Genomic DNA, 11,000 nt, shown 5'->3' on the forward strand with positions numbered 1-11,000 from the left:
TTGCAATACAGTTCTGTATTATTTATTTTTACGTATTTAGTATGGGGTCTACAAGGTCTCACTATACAGATCAGACTCATAGTGAGCCTCCTGTTTTCAGCCTCCCAAGCCCTGGGATTACAGGTGGGTGCCACCATGCCCAGTGTTTTGTTTTGTTTTTTTATGTACTTGGCACAAGGCCTTGCTATGCAGCTCGGACTTGTAGTGAGCCTCCCCACAGCTGGGATTATAGGCAGGCACCACCACGCCCAGACTCAGTGGCCGGCTCACATGCCTGGGGTGGAGCTGTTGGCACACATGTGGTGCCCAAACCCCAGTCCCTGAGCTTACCTAAACAGGCACTTAGTCTGCTGAGCTATCTCTCCAGCCCTAGATAGTTCATTTTTTTTTTAAATTTTTTAAAAAATAATTTTATTGAGAAACCAACAGCAATGAGACAGTTCCAAAACTGAATACTAGCAAAATTTAAATAATTAATACATTGCATATTGTTGTACATGATATCCTGTCCACAAACACTACTAGAACAAATCTCTATTCACTAAATTAAGGGAATGCAGCTGCATATTTATCCTATTTTGAATATACAGATACAAAATGGTCGTTCATTTGTATCCCCTTTTTTGGTTAGTTTTGTCAGAGAAGGGCATTCCATTGTCATTTAAATAAGTTCATTTGTTTTTAATCAACACAGTGCCTCCCCATGAGGATTTCTCGGGACAGCTACTTTCCTGACAGATAGATTCATTTAAAAATTAAAAACTGGCCAGATAGCTTAGTGGACTAAAGTGCATGCTTAGGTAGGCACAGTGACCAGGGTTCGATCCCTGGTGTGCCTTGCTGGTCCTGCCCCTGGGGCACACTGAGATGATCATTGAGACTGGGCGTGATGGAGCATGCCTGTAATCCCAGCGCTTGGGAGGCTGAAAACAGGCACGTATGAGACCCTGTTGACCCTGTACTAAATACATAAAAAAATAAAATAAATACATAAAAATTAAACCCAGTAGGGCTTGGTGGTAGACACCTGTAATCCAAGCTGCTTGGGAGATTAAAGCTGGAAGGTGTCAAGTTCCTGGGAAATTTAACAAGATCTTGTCACAAATTAAAAACTAAAAAGAGCTAGGGATGTAGCTGAGTGGCACAGCCCTTCCCGAGCATGCAAGAGGCTGTGCATCCCATCTCCAGTGCTGCAAAGCCAAAAGCAAGCAGCTTAAATCTGGCTGGCGTTAAGGCCTCACCTCTTCCATTTCTGCGGTTGCTTTATTTCTAATCTACAATGACAGATAACAACACACTGAATGCTCTGAGACAGTCACCATCATCTTTTCCTGGCTCTGGGGCTTCTCTGCCTCTAAGCCCTTTCGATGACTTGGAACACCTCGACAGTCTGGCTCTGAGATGGCCGAATCTCAGAGAGCAGGAAGAAGCGGGTGACAGACTTCTGAAAGATTTTGCATGGAGCACTAAGCTTGGGGCCTCTTCACAAGAACAGGCTCATCAGGCTTATTTATGCAGAATCAAGAAAGGAGCGAGACAGGGTAGCCTGCTGTTCCTCCCTTCCCCGCAAGTACATCTGTTGTGCGCTATTTTTTACTTCAGCATTGATGGATTGGTTGTGCGATGCACTTGGATTAAGTACTTGGGCTGAAGCATCTCCTATTTGCCCACCAGCGTCACTTTGTAGCAGATTTACATTCCGTCTGGACTGCCAGATTGAATTAAATGCTTTTTTAAAGCCTGCAGTCTGATGAAAATCCTTATCCAGTCAGCATTTTCACCATATTTAAAAAATAAGCATCTGCAGTGAAATGATGCAGACTGGTTTATTTTCAAGGGAAAGATCCAATTTGGCTTCTTGGGGGCTGGTGTAGTCGGTGAAAGAACTGAGGCCGAGCCTGTGCAGACTGACACCCACAGTGCAAGGCTCCCTTCCACCCCAGCTGTATCCCTGTATGGGGGTCCTCCGCCTCTGCCCTCCCCACAGGTTGTTGGCACCGAGGATTGAACCCAGGGCCTTGCAAATGTCAAGCATGAGCTCTACCACTGAGCTACTAATTCTCTTCTTGGGGCCACTTGTATGAGGATTTCAACAACTTCTCTGCTCTCCTGTGAGAACCACACCCCACTCTGGGTTTGAGACTTGGTCGTTGCTCTCACTTTATATCCCCTCACTTTACTTATCGTCACCTTGTCCCCACAAAGGAAACCCATATGGGGGCGATGAGCAGGCTGCCACTGGCATGTGGATTGCTGCTACCCAGGAGATAGGATGGACAAAGTGGGTTTTCCAAGGATCCCCACCTTTCTCTCTTTTGCAATTGTTCTCAGCCCTGGTTTCTCATCTGTAGAATGAGTGTTATGGTTTAGCTCTAGAATGTCCCCAAAATGCCTCATGTCTTCAGAAATGGGACTTTTGGGAAGTAGTTTGATTATGGGAGTGCTACAGATGACTTTCTGTTGAGAAGTGGTGCCTTGGGCCAGTGGGGGTGTGACCTGGAAGGGTGTAGACCCCTCCCCAGATCCTATAAACAGCTCTCCCATGCTGTTCCCCTGCACCACACCATTGCTGCTTTGGGGCCAGCTGATCATGGACTGCAAATGTGAGCCTTGATGTGTGGGTTTGACCCCGAAACAAGAAAGGGATTAAGACAGTGGGGATAGTTGTATATACCTCTTATGCTTGAGAATTTAAATCATATAGGTAAATGATGTAGTGCGTGTCAATGACCTACTTACGAACATTCAAGTTGCAAACTTTCACAGATGTATTGTTTGTATAAGACTTACTCTTGTCAGCTTATGAATGAATCTTACTTATAAACAATTCTCCTGGAACAGAGGTCATTGAAAAATGTCAGGGACTTAGTGTATTAGCTGTCCATTGTCAAGTAATAAATACCACTCAGATTTAGCACCTGCACATAAGGACTTTGTGATGGTTTGGCTGGGTAGATCTGGCTTAGGACCACTCATGAGACTGTGTAGGCTACTGGCTGGGGCTGCAGTCATCTCATTTTGGTACAGTCCACCCCCAAGATCACTCACATGGCTGTTGACAGGTCTGGGTTCCTTGCCACAGGAGTCTTTTTTCTTTTTCTTTTTTTTTTTTTGTGGAACCGGGGATTGAACTCAGGCCCTTACACTTGCCAGGGAAGCGCTTGTTCCACTGAGCCATCTCCCGGGCCCCTCTTTTTTCTTTTTGAGACGGTCTTGCTATGTAGTTCAGGCTGGTCTTGAGCTCTCTCACTCCCTTTGTAGCCCAGGCTGGTCTCAAACTTACAACAATCCTTCTGCCTCAGCCTTCCAGGTCCTGGAAGGCTACACACGTGCACCACCACGCCCAGTGCCACATGGGCCTTTGCACAGGCTGCCCGTTCTTGTGACATAATGGATAGCCTCCCCTAGACTGGGGCGGGGGCTGGAAGGAGAGGGCACGATCTCTGTATGGGAGAATCTCTGTGGGTGAATGCTGGTCTTTATAATCTAATCTTGGAAAAGACACCCCATCCCTCATGCTGTTTTAGCTGCTCACAGTGAATCGCTAAGTTTAGCCCACCCTCAATACAGTGCTGCTGTTTGGTGCAGTTTGTCCCCCAGGGGTTCATGATCTGGAAGCTTCCTCATTACTGTGGTGATGCTGGGAGGTGGTGGAAACTTTGACACGTAGCCTAATGAGGTGACTGGGTCACTGTGGGAGGTCTTGAGGGCAGGAGATGGTCCTCTCCCAAGTCAGCTGTTATGAAAGAGCAAGACTGACTCCTCCCTGTTCTCTGGCTTCTTGATTTGTCATGTGATCTGTCCTTCTCACACGGACTCCCTGTGACATAGCCAAAGTGTCCTTGCCAGAGCTGGCCAGGTATCAGTGGAATACTCTTGAACCTCTAAAACTGTGAACAAAATCAATTTTCATTCAACAATTACCCAGCCTCTGGTATTTTGTTACAGCAACATAAAGTTGAACAGGAGAGAAGTATCGGAGTTTGTGGGCATACAGCAGGTACTCATAAAATGATTAGGTATTATGATTAGCTTAGTAGACAAATCCATTTTGGTGAGTACGTTTCTAGGCAGACTATCCCCTTTTATAAGATAAAAGGAATTTTGGGCTGTACAGTGACCTGGATTCTAAACACAGGAAGTCCCCACCAAGTGAGGATTTTGATCTTTCATTTTCCATCACTCGGGAGGGAAGATGTTTCCAGAGACCTTCACTGTGCTGGTTAGATCAGTCCCAACACATGCTGCTCTCACTTCAGTTCTTCAGCTGAGCACTTGACCCTTGGTTTTGTCTCTTCCCAACTGGTGGGGAAGGAAGTGGCTTCCTCTACAGAGACGCTGCAAGGACACTGCTTGGTTAAGGAAGCAGAACCTGTCTTCTGGGAAGACCTGTGTCCACTTGCCCCAGCAACTCCAAGTTTCAAAATAAAAGTTTTTGGAAAATAGTTGTATTAAAAAAAAAAAATAGTTGTATTTATTGCACTATAGAACGTAACCACAAAACTTGAAAAGGACTCCCCCCCATCTCCCACCCATTCTAACCATCATGGAGTTGTTTTTTTTTTAAATATTTATTTATTTATTTTGTGTGCGTGGGGCCAGCTCAGCCCAGGGGGCGGGGCTGGCTGGCATGTGGTGCTGGGGGATTGAACCGCAGTCCCTGTGCTTTGCTTAGCTTAGCTTGTTCTAAGTAGGTGCTTTAGACCACTGAGCCATCTCACCAGCCCCATCATGGAGTTCTGTGATGTTTCCTCACTATGTTCTCCTGCACATAGGCTTTCCTCTTTTGACACTGAGTCTCAGTATATCGTTCAGGCTGGCCTTGACCACACAGCGTGCCATCATGCCCAGCTATGTGGGTTTCCATCTTTACAGTTACAAGTAATTCGATGTAGTTTGGACCACAGTTTCACATTTTGTTTTCCCCACTTGATTACATGTACATTTGTAATACCCGGCCTTTCAGAGCTATGGAATAGTCTGCTGCATAAAGTTGTTTACCAAGAAGTCTCTTTTACTTCAGTCATTTACACATCTTGTGTTACGTTTGGTTGTTACAGGGTCTCATCATGAAGCCCAGACTCACAGTGATCCTCCTGCTTGCAGCCTCTCCAGTGCTGGGATTACAAGTGTGAGCCGCCACGCCCGGACTCTGGCCCGCTCAACCCGTCCCGGGGGCAGGGCTGGTGTGACATGTGGTGCCAGGGATGGAGCTGAGGTCACTGTGCTCACCTAACAGTGCTGAGCTACCTCCCCAGCCCCATTGTGTGCTACATTCTGCTATATTCACCCACGTTATTTTTCCTTTTTTTCCCCCCTCTAAAATAGTCAATTAGTAAGGGTTGAATGGGTGTGCCCGGAAATGCTAAGTATTTTCCTCTGGGAAAATTCTTCTGGGGACCAGGGAGATGGCTCAGTGGAGCTTCCCTGGCAAGCCCAAGGGCCCGAGTTCAATCCCTGGTTCCGAGAAAAAAAAAAAAAAAAAAAAAATTCTGTTGCCTGAAACTTGGAAAGTCCTTTCTTTGACTACGGTCCCCTCCTACACTCCCTTCTATATGGCTTCAAAAATCATATCTGAAATTACCTTCATAATATGAAATAGGGTCCCAAAGGAAAACAAGCTGGCTGTAGCGGCACACACCTAGAATTCCAGGACTTGGGAGGCGGAGGCAGAAGGGTTGCTGTGAATTGAACTCAGGACTTGCCAGGCGGGTGCTTGTGCCAGTGAGCTATATCCCCAGTCCATACAAAATGATTTCAAGGTCAACCCTAAACTGCATCACAAAACCATGTCTTGAAAAAAACAAAACAAAACACAGTTTTCCCAAGTTACTAACCAGTTGGTCTAACATTTCAGGCAGTTCTATAAATCTCTTTTATTGGTTGGTGATTATTTAAATCATCTCATTTACAGTAGAGTTGCCTTCTGGCCTCCTGATTATCTCCCTGACTTATCTGTTTTGTACCAGAAGCTTTGCATATTTAAAAAAAAAAAAAAAAGGTTTAACAGGAACTAGGTCCAGCTGGGAGAGGGGCTGTGCTACTGGCAAGTCCAGACTTGCCAAAAAAAGGAACTGAGGCAACACAGTAAAAAAATAAGAACCCAACTCAGCAGGAGGTGGAGGCCACCCAAAGATGGCACCCCTGAAGCTGTGGCACCTGAGGGCATGTAAGAAGAGGGTCTGGGGGCCGGGAGATGGCTCAGTGGAATAAACACTTCCCTGTCAAGTGCAAGGGTCTGAGTTCAATCAAAAAAAAAAAAAAAAAAAAAAAAAAGAGGGTCTGCCAGGATGGAGTCCTCCTGGGGACTCGCCTAGTGCAGCCATGATCCTCCTTGTTTGGAATCAGCTACTAATTTATATAGAAAGAAAACGTGGGGAGGCTTCTCTAGTGAACTGAGCAAGAATGGAATTGTGCCTTATTAAAAACAAATAAGGCTGACTGGTATTTTCACGGCACTGACAGGTTGGCGGACGGAGAGAAACGCAGCAGATGTCTCCTGCTCAGGCATCAGTCAGCTCCTTGTCACAGCGCCTCGCCATTTTAGTGGAACAAGTGGCTCAGCCAGCCCCAGCTGGGTGGGCGAGACGCGTGGAACAGGAGCTGCTATCTCAGGCAGAGTACTGATGGGAAGATTCATTTGAAAGATGCTTTGGAAAAGACAGGGTGGGATGACGGCATCCAATTAGGGTTCACATGTAATCTATCTGAGATACAGTGAGTGCCACATCCCGGGATTAACGAGAAACCCTTAGAGAAATGTTGGCCTTTGCAAACTTTCATAAGTGGGGCTTGAGGGCCAACAGTTCCTCCCGGCAGGATAAGCCTGCTGGAGCCCTGCAAGCAACCAGAGCGAGATGGGGCTGTGGGTCTGTGTCTAGCTAAGAAGATGCTCCTGGAACAGGATTTGGGTCTCGAAAGCTCAGTGTCCCTGGAATTCTGAGTGCATCCTTGAAAAACTGGTGACAACTAGTAAGAAAGCAAGTCCCCTGATCCTGGGTTCTGAGAAGCCACCGTGACTGCCCAGTGCACAAATGTTTTCCTGTGGATTACGCCCAAGTGAGACCGAAGCCCCAGAGGGGGGAGCGCACCTGGTGACGGAGAACAAGGGAGAGGCGCTTACAGCTAGGTGTCTTCCGAAAGCCTCTGCCAATGTTTCCTTGCACAAAAGCAGCTTCACTGACCTGGACTGGGCAGGGGCTGAGTGCAGGAGGGTCACAGAGCTGCAGGTTCCTCGGTGGCGTGACCCTAGGGACAGGGCACTCTGTGCACCTGCGTTCTGCTGCTCAGGCAGGAACCTGCTGGAGTCCTGATGTGTTGCAGAGAGCATCTGTTTGCCCCATGCCAGCCCCTGTGCTCGAGAGATAAGCCAGGCCACCTCCTCCCGCCCCCAGGTTCTGCTGCCAAGTCCAAGCCATGCTGACAGTAGGGACCAGGATGGGTGAGGCAGCAGGGAAAGAGGCCCCTGCACACAGGCACTTGTGGTTGATCACTCTGGGAGGGACTCCACATCTCCTGGGCTGGGGTCCTCAGCAGTAGTCTTGGGGTAATAATCCCACAGCCCAAGACCTGGTGGAGGACATTAAGCTTTTGTTTTACAGCACCTGCTGCAACCCCTTATGAAGATGAGGATGGGTTTCACTTGTGAAATGCTCCACAGCCAGGATCCAGCTTGTGGTCTATTGGAGATGACAGCTGTGGAAGCCAGGGCTCAGCTGGTGGAGGAGACCCTTCTCCTGACCCTGCCACCTGGCACCCAGGGACCAAGATGGGAGGAAGGCCACTGATGGAGTCGTGTCATCCCAGCCCTCAAATGCCCCGAGGATTGCTTTGGTGCGGCCCTGGTGAGGGCCTGCCCAGTCTCTGTCAGTCACACGTCTGTGGGAGTTTGAGGCTCTGAGGAAACAGGAGGCCTGACTGGGCCTCGGGGGAACCCCGGCCACTCTGCCCACAGTCTAGAAGAGCAGTCAGAGCTCCTCCTTGTTGCTGCTGAGGGACTGGATCAGCTGCCCTGTGGCCAGGGGGAGACCTACTGGCTCCTGGTCATCATGCTGCTGACCGCTGTCCTCCAGCACCTGGCCCATGGTGGCATAGTCCCGCAGGAGTCCGCTCTCCACACCATGCTCCCGAAGGCTCTGGGTGCTCATGAGCCCCTGCATTTGCAGGTAGCCCTGCTGGCAAAAGGGGGGCAGCTTCCGGTGCGTGAGGGCGAACAGGAAACAAGATTCTACACAAAAAACAAAGAGAGAAAGAGTCAGGCTGGAAGGTGCAGGGAGAAGAACTACCAGGGCTACAGGTCAGGGCTGGGGCTCACCAGGCGCCTTGTCCAGTGCCCTCCATCCCTTTAACTGGAAGCTGATCTTTCTAGGCCTCCCACATACACCTGGGGAAGCTGTGGACTGTGAGCCTCCAGGAGTGTCCCAAACCAGGAGGCTGACTTGACCCCTGGGGAGCACAAGCTCCAAAATGAAAGCACTACTGGGGTGACAGCTCCCAGAGATCAGCCTAGCAGCATGCTCTGCAGGAAGCCAGCCTGGAATGGGAGCTCTGCCACCCACGAGAAGCCCTGGGGGACAGGCGTGGCGGTCACTCTGCAAACAGCCCCATTCGCAGCCCAGAGCTGCCTGCCACCACAGCTGAGTTATAGCACAGGCAAAGTGTGTTCTAAACACTGTGGGGGACAAAAAAGATAAAACTGGTAAATCCTTCTCTATGCTACAGCAGAAAGTTGGGGCCATGTCAAATCCTAAGACAGAGACAAAACAGCTGTGGATACACGCTATCCAGCAATGTGAAGAGACAAGCAAAAGAGGCCATGAAGAGTGCAGCCACGAGAAGGAAGCAGCACAGGGCTCAGAGCCCTTCTGTCCACACTGTATACGCTACCCTCTCGGCAGTAACCATCTCAGCTATCAGATTACTGCTCCCTATTTTACTTAAGAACGGCCCTATGGGGCTGGTGAGATGGCTCAGTGGTCTAAAGCACCTACCTACAACTAGGTTAGCAAAGCACAGGGACCGTGGTTCAAGCCCCAGCACCACATGCCAGCCCGCCCTGCCCCCTGGTGGGCTGAGCTGGCCACACACACACACACACACATACACACACACACAAATAAATAAGAAAATAGGGATCCTTAAAAAAAAAAAAAAAAAAAGAATGGCCCCAAAGCATAAGACCAGTGATGACAGCAATTTGGATGTGTCAAGGAAAAGCCACAAAGTAGTTCCTTTAGGTGAAAAGGTGACAGTTCTAGACCTGAGTAGGAACTGTGCGCCCTGGTGCTAAGATCTATGAACCCATCTTCTCTCTCTGACACTGTGAGGAAGAAAACAGAAATTCTTGCTCAGCTTTTCTGTTGCACCTTAAACTGCAAAATTATGTGGTGCATATCTGCTAAGACCGGAAGGCATTACATTTGTGGGTGGAGGACTTTATAAACAGAAAACATGCTCTGACCCGCATCAACATGTTATGCCAGAAAGCACTGGGTCTGTGAAGCTTTCCGCAAGGTCGCCCCTTAATGAGTGACATGGAGCCATGGGCTTTAAGAAAATGAAGAAACGGATGTGTGCTGTGTTCTGAGGGGGTCACAGACAAGCTGGGATGCTGGAGTATCAGAACCTGGCTGGAGTCCTTTCGTAACTGTGGGGAAACCTTTTCACCTCCAGCAGCTTGTGTCTCATGTGAAACGTGAGCACGTGAGGAAGGATACTATCAGGCTCCTAGGGGCAAACAGGCTGAACGGAGCTCCATACTGTTTCTTTTTTTGAGACAACATCTGTCACTGAACTCACTATAGATAAGCCTCAAATGCATGGAAACCCCAGGCCCAGCTCCTGTGTCACCTGACTCCCGGCACACAGGCCTCCAGCAGGAGCGTGTGGCAGCCCTCTCGGAGCAGGGAAGGGAGCAGATGCCCGGGAGAACTGCCAGGTGGCTCTTGACCCAGCACCACCTTCTGAGGATGTCACCCCTTCTGCAAAGCCTGGGCCACAGATGCCACACAGTCTGATGCCAGGACAGGCAGCTGCACTGCAGCTAAAGGGGTGGAGCAGCGCCTAGCCCTCGGCCAGCTGGCCTCCTGTCGGAGGGCTGCTCCTTGCTCAGGGCAGCCACACTGAAGGGCTGGGACAGTGTCCGGCTGGGACCCACAACTCAGGGTGGGAATATGGCCCCTGACGTGTACTGGTTTTGTGTTGGCAATATTAGGTATTAAACCCAGTGTCTTGGCACTGAGCTGCATCCCCAGCCCTTGACGTTATTTTTGTTTTAATTTTGAGACAAGGTCTCATTAAGTCAGTAAACTGCCTGGGCTTGGGCGTATGAACCTCTCAGCTCAAGCTCCAGAGTGCTGAGATGACGGGCATGCGTCATCACATCTAGCTGACACTGGGCTTTCTTAAATGTCCCCTGAAACCTTGAGAAATGGGGGGGCATCTCTTAGGAGCTGAGGACTCTACCCTAATTTCACAGGTCAGTGTACGGTCCAGGTCGCTGGCTTGCACGCTGCCAGTTCTTCAAAGTTACTCTGCTTTGGCTCTGTGAATTAACTGTGTATGCACAGGCACACACGTATGTGTACGTTGCTGACATTCTCCCACAACAGGTACAGTACGATTGCAATCAGGGTGAAACAGGGACTCCTGCTCTCTGACTGGGCTAGACTGGACTCTAATCTGATGTGGCAAGGGCAGTCTCGGACACACAACAGTATTAAACAGATGTTTTCTCAATTAAGAAAAAAAACAAGGAGCTGGGGATATAGCTCAGCAGCATACATGCCTGCCTGGCAAGCGCAAGATCCTGACTTTGATCCCTGGTACTGAAAAAAAAAAAAAACAAAAAAAAAAACCCTGGCGTTGTGGTGCATGCCTACAATTTCAGTCCTTGGGAGGCTGAGGTAGGAGGATGGTTGTAAGTTCAAGACCAGCCTGGGGGCTACAAAGTGAGCTCAAGGCTAGCCTTAACTGAACTGCAGAGAGAGATGCTGTCTCAA

The 11,000-nt window shown here is 49.0% G+C and overlaps 1 protein-coding gene across 1 annotated transcript in view; it reads right to left on the minus strand.

The window, feature by feature from the left end:
* Positions 1 to 5,299: 5,299 nt before the first annotated feature.
* Positions 5,300 to 11,000, minus strand: part of Foxred2 (FAD dependent oxidoreductase domain containing 2) — a 20,271-nt gene continuing 14,570 nt past the window's right edge. The window contains exon 8 of the mRNA XM_004634577.2: positions 5,300 to 8,227. Coding sequence (XP_004634634.1) covers positions 7,968 to 8,227 — 260 coding nt within the window. The 3' untranslated portion in view covers positions 5,300 to 7,967. The remainder of the gene's footprint in view (positions 8,228 to 11,000) is intronic.

This window comes from Octodon degus, unplaced genomic scaffold (genome assembly GCF_000260255.1).
Source record: "Octodon degus isolate 3935 unplaced genomic scaffold, OctDeg1.0 scaffold00064, whole genome shotgun sequence".
In the NCBI taxonomy this organism is placed as follows: Eukaryota; Metazoa; Chordata; class Mammalia; order Rodentia; family Octodontidae; genus Octodon; species Octodon degus.